General features: G+C 42.2%; 1 protein-coding gene across 1 annotated transcript in view; it reads right to left on the bottom strand.

Moving 5' to 3' along the window:
• The window catches only part of TERF2 (telomeric repeat binding factor 2), a gene marked incomplete in the record, with an annotated part of 134,240 nt that overhangs the window by 30,265 nt on the left and 82,647 nt on the right, over positions 1-21,328 (bottom strand). The window contains 2 exon segments of the mRNA XM_053699482.1: positions 4,742-5,137; positions 5,791-5,915. Coding sequence (XP_053555457.1) covers positions 4,742-5,137; positions 5,791-5,915 — 521 coding nt within the window.

The following is a 21,328-nucleotide window of genomic DNA, read 5'->3' as shown; positions in this document are numbered from 1 at the left end:
CTATCAGAGTCCCTAGGAAGGAAACTCTTGTGAGAGGGAAGAGAGAACTCTTTTTCATGTTCACCTTCCACCCGTGACATCTCAGAAAAGCCAACACGATGTCCGTGTGAGACTTGGTTAACTGGAAAGTCGACGCCTGAATTAAAATGTCGTCTAGATAAGGCGCAACTGCTATGCCCCGCGGTCTTAAAACCGCCAAAAGGGACCCTAGCACCTTTGTGAAAATCCTGGGAGCCGTGGCCAACCCGAAGCGAAGGGCCACAAACTGGTAATGCCTGTCCAGAAAGGCGAATCTGAGGAATTGATGATGATCTCTGTGAATAGGGATGTGTAGATACGCATCCTTTAAATCCACGGTAGTCATATATTGACCCTCCTGGATCAGAGGTAGAATAGTCCGAATAGTCTCCATCTTGAATGATGGTACTCTGAGGAATTTGTTTAGAATTTTGAGATCCAAGATTGGTCTGAAAGTTCCCTCTTTTTTGGGAACCACAAACAGGTTTGAGTAAAAACCTAGCCCTTGTTCAGCTTTTGGAACTGGGCGGATCACTCCCATGGTATGTAGGTCTTCTACACAGCGTAAGAACGCCTCTCTCTTTGTCTGGTTTGCAGACAATTGAGAAACGTGAAATCTCCCCCTGGGGGGGGGGGGGAGTCTTTGAAGTCCAGAAGATATCCCTGGGACACAATTTCATGCTGTCTTGGAGGCAGCAGCAGGCTTCTTGGCCTGTTTACCCTTGTTCCAAGCCTGGTTAGGTCTCCAGACTGACTTGGATTGGGCAAAATTCCCCTCTTGCTTTGCAGCAGGGGAAGCTGAAGCGGGACCACCCTTGAAGTTCCGAAAGGAACGAAAATTATTTTGTTTGGTCCTCATTTTATTTGTTTTATCCTGAGGAAGGGCGTGGCCTTTCCCTCCAGTGATGTCTGAAATAATCTCTTTCAGTTCAGGCCCGAATAGGGTCTTTCCTTTGAAAGGGATGTTCAAAAGTTTAGATTTTGATGACACATCAGCAGACGAGGACTTAAGCAATAACACCCTGCGTGCTAAAATGGCAAAACCTGAATTCATTGCCGCTAATTTAGCCAGTTGGAAAGCGGCATCTGTAATGAAAGAATTAGCCAACTTAAGGGCCTTAATTCTATCCTTAATATCCTCTAATGGAGTCTCCATCTGAAGAGCCTCTTCTAGAGCCTTGAACCAGAAAGCAGCTGCAGTAGTTACAGGAACAATGCACGCAATAGGTTGGAGACGAAAACCTTGATGAACAAAAATTTTCTTTAGGAGACCCTCTAATTTTTTATCCATAGGATCTTTGAAAGCACAACTGTCTTTGATAGGTATAGTTGTACACTTAGCGAGAGTAGAAACAGCTCCCTCCACCTTAAGAACCGTCTGCCATGAGTCCTGCATGGTCTCAGATATGGGAAACATTTTCTTAAAAACAGGAGGGGGAGCGAACGGTATACCTGGTCTATCCCACTCCTTAGTAACAATATTCACAATCCTCTTATGGACTGGAAAAACATCAGTGTAAACAGGAACCTCTAAGTATCTGTCCATTTTACACAATTTTTCTGGAACCATTATAGGGTCACAATCATCCAGAGTCGCTAATACCTCCCTGAGCAACAAGCGGAGGTGTTCAAGCTTAAATTTAAAGGCAGTCATATCAGAATCTGTCTGAGGGAGCGTCTTTCCTGAATCAGAAATCTCTCCCTCAGATAGCAAATCCCTTACCCCTACTTCAGAACATTGTGAGGGTATATCGGATACGGCTACTAAAGCGTAAGAAGGCTCAGCAGTTGTTCTTAACCGAGAGCTGTCACGCTTTCCTTGTAAACCAGGCAGTTTAGATAAAACCGCTGTGTGGGTTGTATTCATAACTGTGGCCATGTCTTGTAAAGTAAATGAAGTCGACGCACTAGAGGTACTTGGCGTCACTTGTGCGGGCGTTACTGGTTGTGACACTTGGGGAGAGCTAGATGGCAAACCCTCAATTGCTTCTGTCTGAGAATCATCTATTGCTATATTTTTAAGTGCTATAATATGCTCTTTATAATTTATAGACATATCAGTGCAAGTGGGACACATTCTAAGAGGGGGTTCTACCATGGCTTCTAAACACACTGAACAAGGATTTTCCTTGGTGTCAGACATGTTAAACAGGCTAGTAATGAAACAAGCAAGCTTGAAAAACACTTTATTCAAAGTAAATAATACTTAGAAAAAAAACGGTACTGTGCCTTTAAGAGAAAAAAGATGCACAAACTCTGCAAAACAGTGTAAAAAAGCAGTAAACTTTATGAAATTTTTAAAGTAGAATCATAAAGCCTTACTACGTTTGCACAGCCAGCCAAATAAACGATTAACCCCTTAATGTAAAAACCGGATTGACAAAACGTCAAAAACCGGTATAAGAACGTTCAGAACCTTGCCACAGTACTGCTGTGGCGCCTACCTGCCCTCTAGGATAGATTTGTGAGGAAAAAACTTCTTTTAGGCCCTCAAACACAGTAGGACCCTCTGGAGAAGCAGCTGGATGCCTTCAGAGTAAAAGAAACTGTGCAACTGAGGCGCGAAAATAGGCCCCTCCCACCTCACTCGATGTTAGTGGGGCCTAAAAGAAACACACCAAAGTGTTTCTAAACTAGCCACGTGGGTTAATAACCATTAAATAAGCCACAATAACCCCTTAAAGTCCATCAAAAAAATGTTAAGTTTTCAATAAAAAAACGTTTTTTCCCATAAGTGCCACCAGTAATAAATGAGCCCTTTATGTAAGCTGGGATTCTCTATTAAGTATTTGAATACAGGTTACCCTTCCCTCATGGGTATATTGTCAGCCTTTTCTAGAATTATCACAGTCTGTCTAGAAAAAAATTGACTGAACATACCTCAATGCAGCTTAGCATGCAAACCGTTCCCCCAACTGAAGTTTTCCTGTACTCCTTAGCGTCTGTGGGAACAGCAGTGGATCTTAGTTACAAAGTGCTAAGATCATCATCCTCCTTGCAGAAATCTTCATCCCTTTTCTGCCAGAGAGTAAATAGTACACACCGGTACCATTTAAAATAACAAAACTTTTGCTTGAGAAAATAAAAACTAAAATTTTTGTCACCACACTCACTTTACCCTTCCTAGCAGTTAGCAGGCAAAGAGAATGACTGGGGGTGGGGCTAAGGGAGGAGCTATATAGACAGCTCTGCTGTGGGTGCTCTTTGCCACTTCCTGTTAGAAATTAGAATATCCCACAAGTATGGATTAATCCGTGGACTCAATACATATTGCAAGAGAAAAAGACATTTAGTCCTTTCTATATACAGGTGAAATATTTTCACAAAATGAGCTTACTATGCAGCTGTTGTTCTCTAAAGATTTGTTGTGGCTTAAAGCAAGTATCAACAGATCACTATGATTTCCTTATAAATGGGACCTAGCACTTTAAACTGTTTGCTTCAAGACTCAGTTCTTTGTGGGCATTTTTGTATCTGTCTCTGGCAACCTACTTTCCCAGAAATCACCTGCATAGAGATACTAATATTGAATACATTTGGCCTGTGTCTGATATGGCAAACAATACTAATTTCTCTAGGTGATGTCATTATGAAATGGAAAACTTGTTATATACTCCGAAGGCTAATTTATTATTATATAATTTTTTTTCTACATTATGTATTAGAACTTCTACAGAAAAGCACTTAAAGGGCCATAATACCCAAATGTTTAAACACTTGAAAGTGATGCAGCATAGCTGTAAAAAACGGACTAGAAAATATCTCCTGAACATCTCTATGTAAAAAAGAAAGATATTTTACCTCAAAAGTTCCTCAGTAGCCACCTCCCATTGTAAAGGATTTCTAAGCAGCATTTTAGTGTGTCTGTCCTGGGACAGCTGAAAGGATGAGCCTTGTGAACTCTCATATTATTTCACCAATCAGGTAAAGGAAGCTTACTATGAAATCTCATGAGAGTTAAGTCAAATCATCAATCACAGTAAGAGTTCATGACCTCAGAACTGCTGATGCTGATTGGCTGCAATTCATTTCTTCATTTTTTTTTATTTTTACCTGCAGCTGGGAGCAGCTGAAGTATAACTTTTTACACAGAACTAACTCTGCTGAACTGAGGAGATTGTGAGGTAAAATATCTTCCTTTTTTACATAGAGATGCTCAGGTGATATTTTCCTGTCAGCTTTTTACAGTTATACTGCATCAGTTTCAAGTGATTTAGCATATGAGTATTATGTCCCTTTAAGCTATACTGGTTAAATTCTAACGTATTGCTATAATTTACAATCAGAGAAAATATTACTTCCATTACCAAAATGTGCATAATCTTTTTATATGCACACTTATTGAGGCACCAGCTCCTATATAGCATGTGCAATAGAGCAGAGTGTATAGGTACACACATTTTTTGATTGGCTGATGGCTGTCACATGATACACAGGAGAGATGATTGAATTACCTGAAATTTACCAGAAAAAAAGGTTTTGACATTTAAAATTCAAAGTATTTGATCTTGTACTGTCTTTTTAATATGTTTTGATCAATGACACAATCCTACTGTATTTAGTAGTCCTTTAAAGACACACAAAAACCCAGTTTCTTATTTTCTTACTAGTATGGGCTAGTGGAAAAAAAGAAAATTATTAAAATTACTTTATTTTAAAAAGTTGCCTTTCCTTTAAATGTGTATAGGTAACAGATAGGAATTTAGTTATAAGAAGTACTTACGCTTTCTTCTTTGTGGGGGTTACTTTCTGATTGTGTACGGCCAGGACAGCCACTTTCTGTGGAGGAGAACCTGTATCATCCCTCTTTTCCTGTGAGATTTCTGTACTATCACCACAGTCCTCATATTGGCTATCCTGCTCCATAACCAGCTGGTGCACAGTTACAGAACACTTCTTCAGGTTAACCAATTTCGAACACAATGACTCATCTTCAGGGCTCACCCCTTCCCGGGGTCTCTTTTTATTAGGAGAACAGACAGGGGTGGAACTCTCCCTTATAAAGTCCGTCTCGCACAACTCTGTAAAGGTGCTGTCAGGATTTTGATCTTTGCAAAGTTCCTTAAATTTAGACCTTATAGCAGATAACCTGTAGGTAAAGTCACAGGTGGCTTCTGGCCTATGAAAGAGATATATACTGAAATGATCAGGCACAATCCATTAGTATAACCAATTTCTTAAGATCAATAGGAAACCAAATACAAACCATAATGAAACAACTTTAAAGGGACACCAAAAATGTTATTGTTTAAAAAGATAGATAATCCCTTTATTTACCATTTCCCAGTTTTGCATAACCAACACTTATTTTAATACACTTTTTGCCTCTGTGATTATCTTGTTTCTAAGCCTCTTCAGACTGCCCCCTTGTTATTGTTATTTTGACAGACATGCATTTCAGGCAATTAGTGCTAACTCTTAAATAACTCCAAGGGCATGGGCACAATTTTAGCTATATGACACACATGAATTACCCTCTAGCTGTGAAAAATTGGCAAATGCATTCAGATAAGAGGCAGCCTTCAAGGGCTTAGAAATGAGCATATTGAGCCTACCTTGGATTAGCTTTTAATTAAGAATCCCAAGAGAACAAAGAAATTTGAGGATAAAAAGTAAATTGGAAAGTTGTTTAAAATGTCATGCCCTATCCGAATCATGAAAGTTTAATTTTGACAAATATTGTTCCTTTAATTATTTAAAAGCAGCAATGCCCTTTTTTAATTGCTACGCCCAGCTTCTGATTGCAGATCTCTTTATTGTTAACTCTCTCACCTTACAGCTTGAGGAGAATCAGTGGAAACATCTGGAGTAGGTGAGGGTTTACTTGTCTGGTCTGACTTTTCTGGGGTTTTCGGTTTGTCAGACATATTCTTCTTATGGTGGGAGTTTTGGGCTGTCTAAAAACCAAAAACAAAACACATAACCATATTAATACAAGGATCCATCACCTAGAGACTAGGATCAGAAATTTGAGCAGTAATCTAAGCCAAGAGAAATACATCATTTAATACACATTGAAGCAAACTTGAAGTTTTATGTTGATGAATATGAGCCATTATGTGGTTAGATCTTTGACACTATGGGGCATATTTATCAATGTGCGAGCGGACATGATACGAAGTAGCGTATCATGTCCGCCGCACATCGATACGCGGTCAGCATTTATCATTGCACCAGCAGTTCGTGTGCCGCCCCCTGCATATTCGAGGCCAATCGGCCGCTAGCAGGGGGTGTTAATCAACCTGATCGTATTCGATCGGGTTGATTTCTGTCCGCGGCCTCAGAGCAGGCGCACAAGTTATGGAGCAGCGGTCTTTAGACCGCTGATTCATAACTTCTGTTTCTGGCAAGCCTGAAGGCATTCGCCGGAAACAAGGGACATTTCAGCTTAATAAATATGCCCCTATAAGTTTTCTACCTGAACAAATAAACATAGAACGGTTTGTATATGTTACAGTTAAAGTGCAGAAATCAGTTAATGTGCACATTACCTAGCTAATCTGCAGATTAACTAGGGTGATCAGTTAAAGTGCAGAAAAATTGTTTCATTTCTCAAATTACCTACTAGGCACTAGTTAGAGTGCAAATAATGCACTTTAGCGGTAACACACACACATTAAATATATATATATATACACATATACACACACACACACATATATATATATATATATATATATATATATATATATATATATATATATACATACTAAAGGGAGTCTCATGGGTTTTCCTATGATAATCAGTTCATATCACTTTTTTTTTTAGAGAGCCTGGGGCACTTTCTTCTGAAAATGGAGGTAAAAACAAAATCTTAAAGGGCAGTGTGGCGCACTTTATGCATCATTCATTGCCCAGACACACTTCAACTTCTTAACAAGTTTATAGTAGTTTTCCCAAGGGTATAACAACTGCTCTCATTCTGTTTTTGCATTTATTATCATCTTGGCCTCTACACTTCTAAGCATTGTATATTTCCCATTCTGAATTGTAACAGAATCGACTTCCCTGCAACCCATTGTGGAATTATGCAAAGAGAACAAATAAATGTAAGAACATCGTACTGAGAATGTGAAATATCTGCCATTCTAGCTGTAATGCATCTGTGATAATACAGTTGAAAAACAAATATTACACTTTCAAGCACTTTAGCTTTTTAGAAAAGTTTGTTTCTCTCATGCAAACTGTTTATTGAAAAAGAAGCTGAAGAATGTTCCGATTTTGGCCGAGGGCAGATACGCTCCAGAGTGCTCTGTTCTAATCAGAGCCTCGGGCGCCGCAACTGCCTCTGGGAACCTTACCATGGGTCCCAGCCCGCACGTCTTGAAATTCTCTGGGAAATTATCTATCTATCGATCGAATCTATAATAAATAGAGACTCAATAGATAATTTCCCAGACAGAGAATTTCAAGATGTGCGGGTTGGGACCCATGGTAAGGTTCCCAGAGGCAGTTGCGGCGCTCGAGGCTCTGATTAGAACAGAGCACTCTGGAGCGTATTTGCCCACAGCCGAAATCGGAACATTCTTCAGCTTCTTTTTCAATAAACAGTTTACATGAGAGAAACAAACTTTTCCAACTTTAACTACAAGGAAGCCGGTAATGTGCACATTACCCTTGTGATTAGAACAGAGCACTCTGGAGTGTATCTGCCCTCGGCCGAAATCGGAACATTCTTCGGCTTCTTTTTCAATAAACAGTTTACAAACTTTTCCAACTTTAACTACACGGAAGCAGTTAATGTGCACATTACCTAGGTAAAGTGCAGATTCCGCACTTTAACTGAGCAAATCAGTTAATCTGCAGATTAGCTAGGTAATGGGCACATTAACCGTTTCTGCACTTTAACATATATAAGATAGTAAGATGTGCTTTCTATATGAAATTACATAAAATGAAAATTAGTGGTGATATCACGTGTTCAATTCCTTATTCACAAGGGAGTTGCTGTGTCTGGTGAAGGTGTTACAGGGAAATATTGTTGATAATTATACAATTATGGGGAACATAAAAAAAAATGGTAGAACCCTCCTCCTCCACTATGAGCCACTACAGCGCTACGGAATTTGGCGGCGCTATACAAATAAATTATAATAATAATATGAGTTAAATAACACTCAATAGATTATATAACCCTACTGCACACCTCACAGAAAACCTAAACTACTAGTTTTTATACTGGAGCAGAGGAACCTAGAAAAGTATATGCAAATGAGCTAAACAATGCCACTTTTTTTGTTGTTGTAAGTATATGTTTTAAATATGAACTCCCTCATGCATGTTCTAGGCAAAAATTGGAGAAAGTGTACTGTAAAATTGATTTCCCCTTAATGTGTTTCCAATCACTTGTTATACCAGTAGCAGAGAATAACATAGTAGATGAGGTTGAAAAAAGATCAAAGTCCATCGAGTTCAACCTATACAAATCTAATATACTTACAAAAAAGATCTATTTGATCTTAAATTAATTCCATTAGAAGGTGACCCATTTAACACATGCAATCATATCTCAGAATTCTGTTTCTAGCCAGAAATATATCTAAACCATTTTTAAATGTATTTATGGTATTGGCATTCACTTCCTCCTTTGATAATAAGTTCCACAATTTTATTGCTCTTACAGTAAAAAAACATTTCCGTTGCAGGAGATTAAATCTCCTTTCCCCCAGCCTTAAATTGTGACCTCTTGTCACAAACAATTTTCTTGGAATAATCAGAGCTTCTGCCATCTCTGTATATGGGCCATGAATATATTTATATAAAGTAATCATGTCACCTCTCAAGCGCCTTTTTTTCTACAGAAAACAGACCCAGTTTGGCTAACTTCTCCTCTCCTCATAGCTTAAATTCTCCATTCCCCTTATTAGCTTTGTGGCCCTTCTCTGAACTTTTTCAAGGTCTGCAGTCTTTTTTTGAGATTGGTCCCCAGAACTGCATTCCATACTCAAGGTGAGGTCTTACTAGGGATTTATATAGTGACAGAATAATGCTTTCTTCCCTTGAATCAATGCCTCTTAATACATGCTAGTATCTTATTAGCTTTAGAAACTGCTGCCTTGCATTGTGCACCCATCTTTAGCTTGTTATCTATTACTACTCCCAAATCCATTTTCTCCTGTATTTGGCTAAGTCTTGTCCCATTTAATTAATACATTGTCTGCTTATTTTTACTTCCAAAATGTAAAAACAGAATTTATGTTTACCTGATAAATTACTTTCTCCAACGGTGTGTCCGGTCCACGGCGTCATCCTTACTTGTGGGATATTCTCTTCCCCAACAGGAAATGGCAAAGAGCCCAGCAAAGCTGGTCACATGATCCCTCCTAGGCTCCGCCTACCCCAGTCATTCGACCGACGTTAAGGAGGAATATTTGCATAGGAGAAACCATATGGAACCGTGGTGACTGTAGTTAAAGAAAATAAATTATCAGACCTGATTAAAAAAAAAAAACCAGGGCGGGCCGTGGACCGGACACACCGTTGGAGAAAGTAATTTATCAGGTAAACATAAATTCTGTTTTCTCCAACATAGGTGTGTCCGGTCCACGGCGTCATCCTTACTTGTGGGAACCAATACCAAAGCTTTAGGACACGGATGAAGGGAGGGAGCAAATCAGGTCACCTAAATGGAAGGCACCACGGCTTGCAAAACCTTTCTCCCAAAAATAGCCTCAGAAGAAGCAAAAGTATCAAACTTGTAAAATTTGGTAAAAGTGTGCAGTGAAGACCAAGTCGCTGCCCTACATATCTGATCAACAGAAGCCTCGTTCTTGAAGGCCCATGTGGAAGCCACAGCCCTAGTGGAATGAGCTGTGATTCTTTCGGGAGGCTGCCGTCCGGCAGTCTCGTAAGCCAATCTGATGATGCTTTTAATCCAAAAAGAGAGAGAGGTAGAAGTTGCTTTTTGACCTCTCCTTTTACCGGAATAAACAACAAACAAGGAAGATGTTTGTCTAAAATCCTTTGTAGCATCTAAATAGAATTTTAGAGCGCGAACAACATCCAAATTGTGCAACAGACGTTCCTTCTTTGAAACTGGTTTCGGACACAGAGAAGGTACGATAATCTCCTGGTTAATGTTTTTGTTAGAAACAACTTTTGGAAGAAAACCAGGTTTAGTACGTAAAACCACCTTATCTGCATGAAACACCAGATAAGGAGGAGAACACTGCAGAGCAGATAATTCTGAAACTCTTCTGGCAGAAGAAATTGCAACTAAAAACAAAACTTTCCAAGATAATAACTTAATATCAACGGAATGCAAGGGTTCAAACGGAACCCCCTGAAGAACTGAAAGAACTAAATTGAGACTCCAAGGAGGAGTCAAAGGTTTGTAAACAGGCTTAATTCTAACCAGAGCCTGAACAAAGGCTTGAACATCTGGCACAGCAGCCAGTTTTTTGTGAAGTAACACCGACAAGGCAGAAATCTGTCCCTTCAGGGAACTTGCAGATAAACCCTTTTCCAATCCTTCTTGAAGGAAGGATAGAATCCTAGGAATCTTAACCTTGTCCCAAGGGAATCCTTTAGATTCACACCAACAGATATATTTTTTCCAAATTTTGTGGTAAATCTTTCTAGTTACAGGCTTTCTGGCCTGAACAAGAGTATCGATAACAGAATCTGAGAACCCTCGCTTCGATAAAATCAAGCGTTCAATCTCCAAGCAGTCAGCTGGAGTGAAACCAGATTCGGATGTTCGAACGGACCCTGAACAAGAAGGTCTCGTCTCAAAGGTAGCTTCCAAGGTGGAGCCGATGACATATTCACCAGATCTGCATACCAAGTCCTGCGTGGCCACGCAGGAGCTATCAAGATCACCGACGCCCTCTCCTGATTGATCCTGGCTACCAGCCTGGGGATGAGAGGAAACGGCGGGAACACATAAGCTAGTTTGAAGGTCCAAGGTGCTACTAGTGCATCCACTAGAGCCGCCTTGGGATCCCTGGATCTGGACCCGTAGCAAGGAACCCTGAAGTTCTGACGAGAGGCCATCAGATCCATGTCTGGAATGCCCCACAGCTGAGTGACTTGGGCAAAGATTTCCGGATGGAGTTCCCACTCCCCCGGATGCAATGTCTGACGACTCAGAAAGTCCGCTTCCCAATTTTCCACTCCTGGGATGTGGATAGCAGACAGGTGGCAGGAGTGAGACTCCGCCCATAGAATGATTTTGGTCACTTCTTCCATCGCTAGGGAACTCCTTGTTCCCCCCTGATGGTTGATGTACGCAACAGTTGTCATGTTGTCTGATTGAAACCGTATGAACTTGGCCCTCGCTAGCTGAGGCCAAGCCTTGAGAGCATTGAATATCGCTCTCAGTTCCAGAATGTTTATCGGTAGAAGAGATTCTTCCCGAGACCAAAGACCCTGAGCTTTCAGGGATCCCCAGACCGCGCCCCAGCCCATCAGACTGGCGTCGGTCGTGACAATGACCCACTCTGGTCTGCGGAATGTCATCCCTTGTGACAGGTTGTCCAGGGACAGCCACCAACGGAGTGAATCTCTGGTCCTCTGATTTACTTGTATCTTCGGAGACAAGTCTGTATAGTCCCCATTCCACTGACTGAGCATGCACAGTTGCAATGGTCTTAGATGAATGCGCGCAAAAGGAACTATGTCCATTGCCGCTACCATCAACCCGATCACTTCCATGCACTGAGCTATGGAAGGAAGAGGAACGGAATGAAGTATCCGACAAGAGTCTAGAAGTTTTGTTTTTCTGGCCTCTGTCAGAAAAATCCTCATTTCTAAGGAGTCTATTATTGTTCCCAAGAAGGGAACCCTTGTTGACGGGGATAGAGAACTCTTTTCCACGTTCACTTTCCATCCGTGAGATCTGAGAAAGGCCAGGACAATGTCCGTGTGAGCCTTTGCTTGAAGAAGGGACGACGCTTGAATCAGAATGTCGTCCAAGTAAGGTACTACAGCAATGCCCCTTGGTCTTAGCACAGCTAGAAGGGACCCTAGTACCTTTGTGAAAATCCTTGGAGCAGTGGCCAATCCGAAAGGAAGCGCCACGAACTGGTAATGTTTGTCCAGGAATGCGAACCTTAGGAACCGATGATGTTCCTTGTGGATAGGAATATGTAGATACGCATCCTTTAAATCCACCGTGGTCATGAATTGACCTTCCTGGATGGAAGGAAGAATAGTTCGAATGGTTTCCATCTTGAACGATGGAACCTTGAGAAACTTGTTTAAGATCTTGAGATCTAAGATTGGTCTGAACGTTCCCTCTTTTTTGGGAACTATGAACAGATTGGAGTAGAACCCCATCCCTTGTTCTCTTAATGGAACAGGATGAATCACTCCCATTTTTAACAGGTCTTCTACACAATGTAAGAATGCCTGTCTTTTTATGTGGTCTGAAGACAACTGAGACCTGTGGAACCTCCCCCTTGGGGGAAGTCCCTTGAATTCCAGAAGATAACCTTGGGAGACTATTTCTAGCGCCCAAGGATCCAGAACATCTCTTGCCCAAGCCTGAGCGAAGAGAGAGAGTCTGCCCCCCACCAGATCCGGTCCCGGATCGGGGGCCAACATTTCATGCTGTCTTGGTAGCAGTGGCAGGTTTCTTGGCCTGCTTTCCCTTGTTCCAGCCTTGCATTGGTCTCCAAGCTGGCTTGGCTTGAGAAGTATTACCCTCTTGCTTAGAGGACGTAGCACCTTGGGCTGGTCCGTTTCTACGAAAGGGACGAAAATTAGGTTTATTTTTGGCCTTAAAAGGCCGATCCTGAGGAAGGGCGTGGCCCTTACCCCCAGTGATATCAGAGATAATCTCTTTCAAGTCAGGGCCAAACAGCGTTTTCCCCTTGAAAGGAATGTTAAGTAGCTTGTTCTTGGAAGACGCATCAGCCGACCAAGATTTCAACCAAAGCGCTCTGCGCGCCACAATAGCAAACCCAGAATTCTTAGCCGCTAACCTAGCCAATTGCAAAGTGGCGTCTAGGGTGAAAGAATTAGCCAATTTGAGAGCATTGATTCTGTCCATAATCTCCTCCAAAGGAGGAGAATCACTATCGACCGCCTTTATCAGATCATCAAACCAGAAACATGCGGCTGTAGCGACAGGGACAATGCATGAAATAGGTTGTAGAAGGTAACCTTGCTGAACAAACATCTTTTTAAGCAAACCTTCTAATTTTTTATCCATAGGATCTTTGAAAGCACAACTATCCTCTATGGGTATAGTGGTGCGTTTGTTTAAAGTGGAAACCGCTCCCTCGACCTTGGGGACTGTCTGCCATAAGTCCTTTCTGGGGTCGACCATAGGAAACAATTTTTTAAATATGGGGGGAGGGACGAAAGGAATACCGGGCCTTTCCCATTCTTTATTAACAATGTCCGCCACCCGCTTGGGTATAGGAAAAGCTTCTGGGAGCCCCGGCACCTCTAGGAACTTGTCCATTTTACATAGTTTCTCTGGGATGACCAACTTGTCACAATCATCCAGAGTGGATAATACCTCCTTAAGCAGAATGCGGAGATGTTCCAACTTAAATTTAAATGCAATCACATCAGGTTCAGCCTGTTGAGAAATGTTCCCTGAATCAGTAATTTCTCCCTCAGACAAAACCTCCCTGGCCCCATCAGACTGGGTTAGGGGCCCTTCAGAAATATTATTATCAGCGTCGTCATGCTCTTCAGTATCTAAAACAGAGCAGCCGCTCTTACGCTGATAAGTGTTCATTTTGGCTAAAATGTTTTTGACAGAATTATCCATTACAGCCGTTAATTGTTGCATAGTAAGGAGTATTGGCGCGCTAGATGTACTAGGGGCCTCCTGAGTGGGCAAGACTCGTGTAGACGAAGGAGGGAATGATGCAGTACCATGCTTACTCCCCTCACTTGAGGAATCATCTTGGGCATCATTGTCATTTTCACATAAATCACATTTATTTAAATGAATAGGAATTCTGGCTTCCCCACATTCAGAACACAGTCTATCTGGTAGTTCAGACATGTTAAACAGGCATAAACTTGATAACAAAGTACAAAAAACGTTTTAAAATAAAACCCGTTACTGTCACTTTAAATTTTAAACTGAACACACTTTATTACTGCAATTGCGAAAAAACATGAAGGAATTGTTCAAAATTCACCAAATTTTCACCACAGTGTCTTAAAGCCTTAAAAGTATTGCACACCAAATTTGGAAGCTTTAACCCATAAAATAACGGAACCGGAGCCGTTTTGAACTTTAACCCCTTTACAGTCCCTGGTATCTGCTTTGCTGAGACCCAACCAAGCCCAAAGGGGAATACGATACCAAATGACGCCTTCAGAAAGTCCTTTCTAAGTATCAGAGCTCCTCTCACATGCGACTGCATGCCATGCCTCTCAAAAACAAGTGCGCAACACCGGCGCGAAAATGAGGCTCTGCTTATGCTTTGGGAAAGCCCCTAAAGAATAAGGTGTTTAATACAGTGCCTGCCGATATCAATATATCAAAATACCCAGATAAAATGATTCCTCAAGGCTAAATATATGTTAATAATGAATCGATTTAGCCCAAATAAAGTCTACAGTCTTAATAAGCCCTTGTGAAGCCCTTATTTACGATCGTAATAAACATGGCTTACCGGATCCCATAGGGAAAATGACAGCTTCCAGCATTACATCGTCTTGTTAGAATGTGTCATACCTCAAGCAGCAAGAGACTGCACACTGTTCCCCCAACTGAAGTTAATTGCTCTCAACAGTCCTGTGTGGAACAGCCATGGATTTTAGTGACGGTTGCTAAAATCATTTTCCTCATACAAACAGAAATCTTCATCTCTTTTCTGTTTCTGAGTAAATAGTACATACCAGCACTATTTCAAAATAACAAACTCTTGATTGAATAATAAAAACTACAGTTAAACACTAAAAAACTCTAAGCCATCTCCGTGGAGATGTTGCCTGTACAACGGCAAAGAGAATGACTGGGGTAGGCGGAGCCTAGGAGGGATCATGTGACCAGCTTTGCTGGGCTCTTTGCCATTTCCTGTTGGGGAAGAGAATATCCCACAAGTAAGGATGACGCCGTGGACCGGACACACCTATGTTGGAGAAACCTTGCATTTTCCCGTATTAAATCTCATTTCTTTCATGTAATTAGCAAGAGTCCATGAGCTAGTGACGTATGGGATATACATTCCTACCAGGAGGGGCAAAGTTTCCCAAACCTCAAAATGCCTATAAATACACCCCTCACCACACCCACAAATCAGTTTTACAAACTTTGCCTCCCATGGAGGTGGTGAAGTAAGTTTATGCTAGATTCTTCGTTGATATGCGCTTCGCAGCAGGCTGGAGCCCGGTTTTCCTCTCAGTGTGCAGTGAATGCCAGAGGGATGGGAAGAGAGTATTGCCTATTTGAATTCAATGATCTCCTTCTACGGGGTCTATTTCATAGGTTCTCTGTTATCGGTCGTAGAGATTCATCTCTTACCTCCCTTTTCAGATCGACGAAATATACTCTTATATATACCATTTCCTCTAATGATTCTCGTTTCAGTACTGGTTTGGCTTTCTACTACATGTAGATGAGTGTCCTGGGGTAAGTAAGTCTTATTTTTGTGACACTCTAAGCTATGGTTGGGCACTTTTATATAAGTTCTAAATATATATGTTTAAACATTTATTTGCCTTGATTCAGGATGTTCAACATTCCTTATTTCAGACAGTCAGTTTCATTATTTGGGATAATGCATATGAATAATCAATTTTTCTTACCTTAAAATTCGACTTTTTTCCTGTGGGCTGTTAGGCTCACGGGGGCTGAAAATGCTTAATTTTATTGCGTCATTGCGCAGACTTTTTGGCGCAAAAATTTTCTCTGTCATTTCCGGCGTCATACTTGTCGGCGGAATTTGCGTCATTTTTTTGACGTTTTTGCGCCAAAAATGACGGCGTCACCGGATGTGGCGTCATTTTTGGCGCTTAAAGCATTTAGGCGCCAAATAATGTGGGCGTCTTTTTTAGCGCTAAAAAAACAGAATTTATGTTTACCTGATAAATTACTTTCTCCAACGGTGTGTCCGGTCCACGGCGTCATCCTTACTTGTGGGATATTCTCTTCCCCAACAGGAAATGGCAAAGAGCCCAGCAAAGCTGGTCACATGATCCCTCCTAGGCTCCGCCTACCCCAGTCATTCGACCGACGTTAAGGAGGAATATTTGCATAGGAGAAACCATATGGTACCGTGGTGACTGTAGTTAAAGAAAATAAATTATCAGACCTGATTAAAAAAACCAGGGCGGGCCGTGGACCGGACACACCGTTGGAGAAAGTAATTTATCAGGTAAACATAAATTCTGTTTTCTCCAACATAGGTGTGTCCGGTCCACGGCGTCATCCTTACTTGTGGGAACCAATACCAAAGCTTTAGGACACGGATGAAGGGAGGGAGCAAATCAGGTCACCTAAATGGAAGGCACCACGGTTTGCAAAACCTTTCTCCCAAAAATAGCCTCAGAAGAAGCAAAAGTATCAAACTTGTAAAATTTGGTAAAAGTGTGCAGTGAAGACCAAGTCGCTGCCCTACATATCTGATCAACAGAAGCCTCGTTCTTGAAGGCCCATGTGGAAGCCACAGCCCTAGTGGAATGAGCTGTGATTCTTTCGGGAGGCTGCCGTCCGGCAGTCTCGTAAGCCAATCTGATGATGCTTTTAATCCAAAAAGAGAGAGAGGTAGAAGTTGCTTTTTGACCTCTCCTTTTACCGGAATAAACAACAAACAAGGAAGATGTTTGTCTAAAATCCTTTGTAGCTTCTAAATAGAATTTTAGAGCGCGAACAACATCCAAATTGTGCAACAAACGTTCCTTCTTTGAAACTGGTTTCGGACACAGAGAAGGTATGATAATCTCCTGGTTAATGTTTTTGTTAGAAACAACTTTTGGAAGAAAACCAGGTTTAGTACGTAAAACCACCTTATCTGCATGGAACACCAGATAAGGAGGAGAACACTGCAGAGCAGATAATTCTGAAACTCTTCTAGCAGAAGAAATTGCAACTAAAAACAAAACTTTCCAAGATAATAACTTAATATCAACGGAATGTAAGGGTTCAAACGGAACCCCCTGAAGAACTGAAAGAACTAAATTGAGACTCCAAGGAGGAGTCAAAGGTTTGTAAACAGGCTTAATTCTAACCAGAGCCTGAACAAAGGCTTGAACATCTGGCACAGCTGCCAGCTTTTTGTGAAGTAACACAGACAAGGCAGAAATCTGTCCCTTCAGGGAACTTGCAGATAATCCTTTTTCCAATCCTTCTTGAAGGAAGGATAGAATCTTAGGAATCTTAACCTTGTCCCAAGGGAATCCTTTAGATTCACACCAACAGATATATTTTTTCCAAATTTTGTGGTAAATCTTTCTAGTTACAGGCTTTCTGGCCTGAACAAGAGTATCGATAACAGAATCTGAGAACCCTCGCTTCGATAAGATCAAGCGTTCAATCTCCAAGCAGTCAGCTGGAGTGAAACCAGGTTCGGATGTTCGAACGGACCCTGAACAAGAAGGTCTCGTCTCAAAGGTAGCTTCCAAGGTGGAGCCGATGACATATTCACCAGATCTGCATACCAAGTCCTGCGTGGCCACGCAGGAGCTATCAAGATCACCGACGCCCTCTCCTGATTGATCCTGGCTACCAGCCTGGGGATGAGAGGAAACGGCGGGAACACATAAGCTAGTTTGAAGGTCCAAGGTGCTACTAGTGCATCCACTAGAGCCGCCTTGGGATCCCTGGATCTGGACCCGTAGCAAGGAACTTTGAAGTTCTGACGAGAGGCCATCAGATCCATGTCTGGAATGCCCCACAGCTGAGTGACTTGGGCAAAGATTTCCGGATGGAGTTCCCACTCCCCCGGATGCAATGTCTGACGACTCAGAAAATCCGCTTCCCCATTTTCCACTCCTGGGATGTGGATAGCGGACAGGTGGCAGGAGTGAGACTCCGCCCATAGAATGATTTTGGTCACTTCTTCCATCGCTAGGGAACTCCTTGTTCCCCCCTGATGGTTGATGTACGCAACAGTTGTCATGTTGTCTGATTGAAACCGTATGAACTTGGCCCTCGCTAGCTGAGGCCAAGCCTTGAGAGCATTGAATATCGCTCTCAGTTCCAGAATATTTATCGGTAGAAGAGATTCTTCCCGAGACCAAAGACCCTGAGCTTTCAGGGATCCCCAGACCGCGCCCCAGCCCATCAGACTGGCGTCGGTCGTGACAATGACCCACTCTGGTCTGCGGAATGTCATCCCTTGTGACAGGTTGTCCAGGGACAGCCACCAACGGAGTGAGTCTCTGGTCCTCTGATTTACTTGTATCTTCGGAGACAAGTCTGTATAATCCCCATTCCACTGACTGAGCATGCACAGTTGTAATGGTCTTAGATGAATGCGCGCAAAAGGAACTATGTCCATTGCCGCTACCATCAACCCGATCACTTCCATGCACTGAGCTATGGAAGGAAGAGGAACGGAATGAAGTATCCGACAAGAGTCTAGAAGCTTTGTTTTTCTGGCCTCTGTCAGAAATATCCTCATTTCTAAGGAGTCTATTATTGTTCCCAAGAAGGGAACCCTTGTTGACGGAGATAGAGAACTCTTTTCCACGTTCACTTTCCATCCGTGAGATCTGAGAAAGGCCAGGACTATGTCCGTGTGAGCCTTTGCTTGAGGAAGGGACGACGCTTGAATCAGAATGTCGTCCAAATAAGGTACTACAGCAATGCCCCTTGGTCTTAGCACAGCTAGAAGGGACCCTAGTACCTTTGTGAAAATCCTTGGAGCAGTGGCTAATCCGAAAGGAAGCGCCACGAACTGGTAATGCTTGTCCAGGAATGCGAACCTTAGGAACCGATGATGTTCCTTGTGGATAGGAATATGTAGATACGCATCCTTTAAATCCACCGTGGTCATGAATTGACCTTCCTGGATGGAAGGAAGAATAGTTCGAATGGTTTCCATCTTGAACGATGGAACCTTGAGAAACTTGTTTAAGATCTTGAGATCTAAGATTGGTCTGAACGTTCCCTCTTTTTTGGGAACTATGAACAGATTGGAGTAGAACCCCATCCCTTGTTCTCTTAATGGAACAGGATGAATCACTCCCATTTTTAACAGGTCTTCTACACAATGTAAGAATGCCTGTCTTTTTATGTGGTCTGAAGACAACTGAGACCTGTGGAACCTCCCCCTTGGGGGAAGCCCCTTGAATTCCAGAAGATAACCTTGGGAGACTATTTCTAGCGCCCAAGGATCCAGAACATCTCTTGCCCAAGCCTGAGCGAAGAGAGAGAGTCTGCCCCCCACCAGATCCGGTCCCGGATCGGGGGCCAACATTTCATGCTGTCTTGGTAGCAGTGGCAGGTTTCTTGGCCTGCTTTCCCTTGTTCCAGCCTTGCATTGGTCTCCAAGCTGGCTTGGCTTGAGAAGTATTACCCTCTTGCTTAGAGGACGTAGCACTTTGGGCTGGTCCGTTTCTACGAAAGGGACGAAAATTAGGTTTATTTTTTGCCTTGAAAGGCCGATCCTGAGGAAGGGCGTGGCCCTTACCCCCAGTGATATCAGAGATAATCTCTTTCAAGTCAGGGCCAAACAGCGTTTTCCCCTTGAAAGGAATGTTAAGTAGCTTGTTCTTGGAAGACGCATCAGCCGACCAAGATTTCAACCAAAGCGCTCTGCGCGCCACAATAGCAAACCCAGAATTCTTAGCCGCTAACCTAGCCAATTGCAAAGTGGCGTCTAGGGTAAAAGAATTAGCCAATTTGAGAGCATTGATTCTGTCCATAATCTCCTCATAAGGAGGAGAATCACTATCGACCGCCTTTATCAGCTCATCGAACCAGAAACATGCGGCTGTAGCGACAGGGACAACGCATGAAATTGGTTGTAGAAGGTAACCCTGCTGAACAAACATCTTTTTAAGCAAACCTTCTAATTTTTTATCCATAGGATCTTTGAAAGCACAACTATCCTCTATGGGTATAGTGGTGCGTTTGTTTAAAGTGGAAACCGCTCCCTCGACCTTGGGGACTGTCTGCCATAAGTCCTTTCTGGGGTCGACCATAGGAAACAATTTTTTAAATATGGGGGGAGGGACGAAAGGAATACCGGGCCTTTCCCATTCTTTATTAACAATGTCCGCCACCCGCTTGGGTATAGGAAAAGCTTCTGGGAGCCCCGGCACCTCTAGGAACTTGTCCATTTTACATAGTTTCTCTGGGATGACCAACTTGTCACAATCATCCAGAGTGGATAATACCTCCTTAAGCAGAATGCGGAGATGTTCCAACTTAAATTTAAATGTAATCACATCAGGTTCAGCATGTTGAGAAATGTTCCCTGAATCAGTAATTTCTCCCTCAGACAAAACCTCCCTGGCCCCATCAGACTGGGTTAGGGGCCCTTCAGAAACATTATTATCAGCGTCGTCATGCTCTTCAGTATCTAAAACAGAGCAGTCGCGCTTACGCTGATAAGTGTTCATTTTGGCTAAAATGTTTTTGACAGAATTATCCATTACAGCCGTTAATTGTTGCATAGTAAGGAGTATTGGCGCGCTAGATGTACTAGGGGCCTCCTGAGTGGGCAAGACTCGTGTAGACGAAGGAGGGAATGATGCAGTACCATGCTTACTCCCCTCACTTGAGGAATCATCTTGGGCATCATTGTCATTGTCACATAAATCACATTTATTTAAATGAATAGGAATTCTGGCTTCCCCACATTCAGAACACAGTCTATCTGGTAGTTCAGACATGTTAAACAGGCATAAACTTGATAACAAAGTACAAAAAACGTTCTAAAATAAAACCGTTACTGTCACTTTAAATTTTAAACTGAACACACTTTATTACTGCAATTGCGAAAAAACATGAAGGAATTGTTCAAAATTCACCAAATTTTCACCACAGTGTCTTAAAGCCTTAAAAGTATTGCACACCAAATTTGGAAGCTTTAACTCTTAAAATAACGGAACCGGAGCCGTTTTGAACTTTAACCCCTTTACAGTCCCTGGTATCTGCTTTGCTGAGACCCAACCAAGCCCAAAGGGGAATACGATACCAAATGACGCCTTCAGAAAGTCTTTTCTAAGTATCAGAGCTCCTCTCACATGCGACTGCATGCCATGCCTCTCCAAAACAAGTGCGCAACACCGGCGCGAAAATGAGGCTCTGCCTATGCTTTGGGAAAGCCCCTAAAGAATAAGGTGTCTAAAACAGTGCCTGCCGATATTATTATATCAAAATACCCAAATAAAATGATTCCTCAAGGCTAAATATGTGTTAATAATGAATCGATTTAGCCCAGAAAAA

Source organism: Bombina bombina, chromosome 1, assembly GCF_027579735.1.
Source record: "Bombina bombina isolate aBomBom1 chromosome 1, aBomBom1.pri, whole genome shotgun sequence".
In the NCBI taxonomy this organism is placed as follows: Eukaryota; Metazoa; Chordata; class Amphibia; order Anura; family Bombinatoridae; genus Bombina; species Bombina bombina.
Note: the sequence above shows the minus strand (reverse complement) of the source record. Positions and strands in the feature narration are given on the sequence as shown.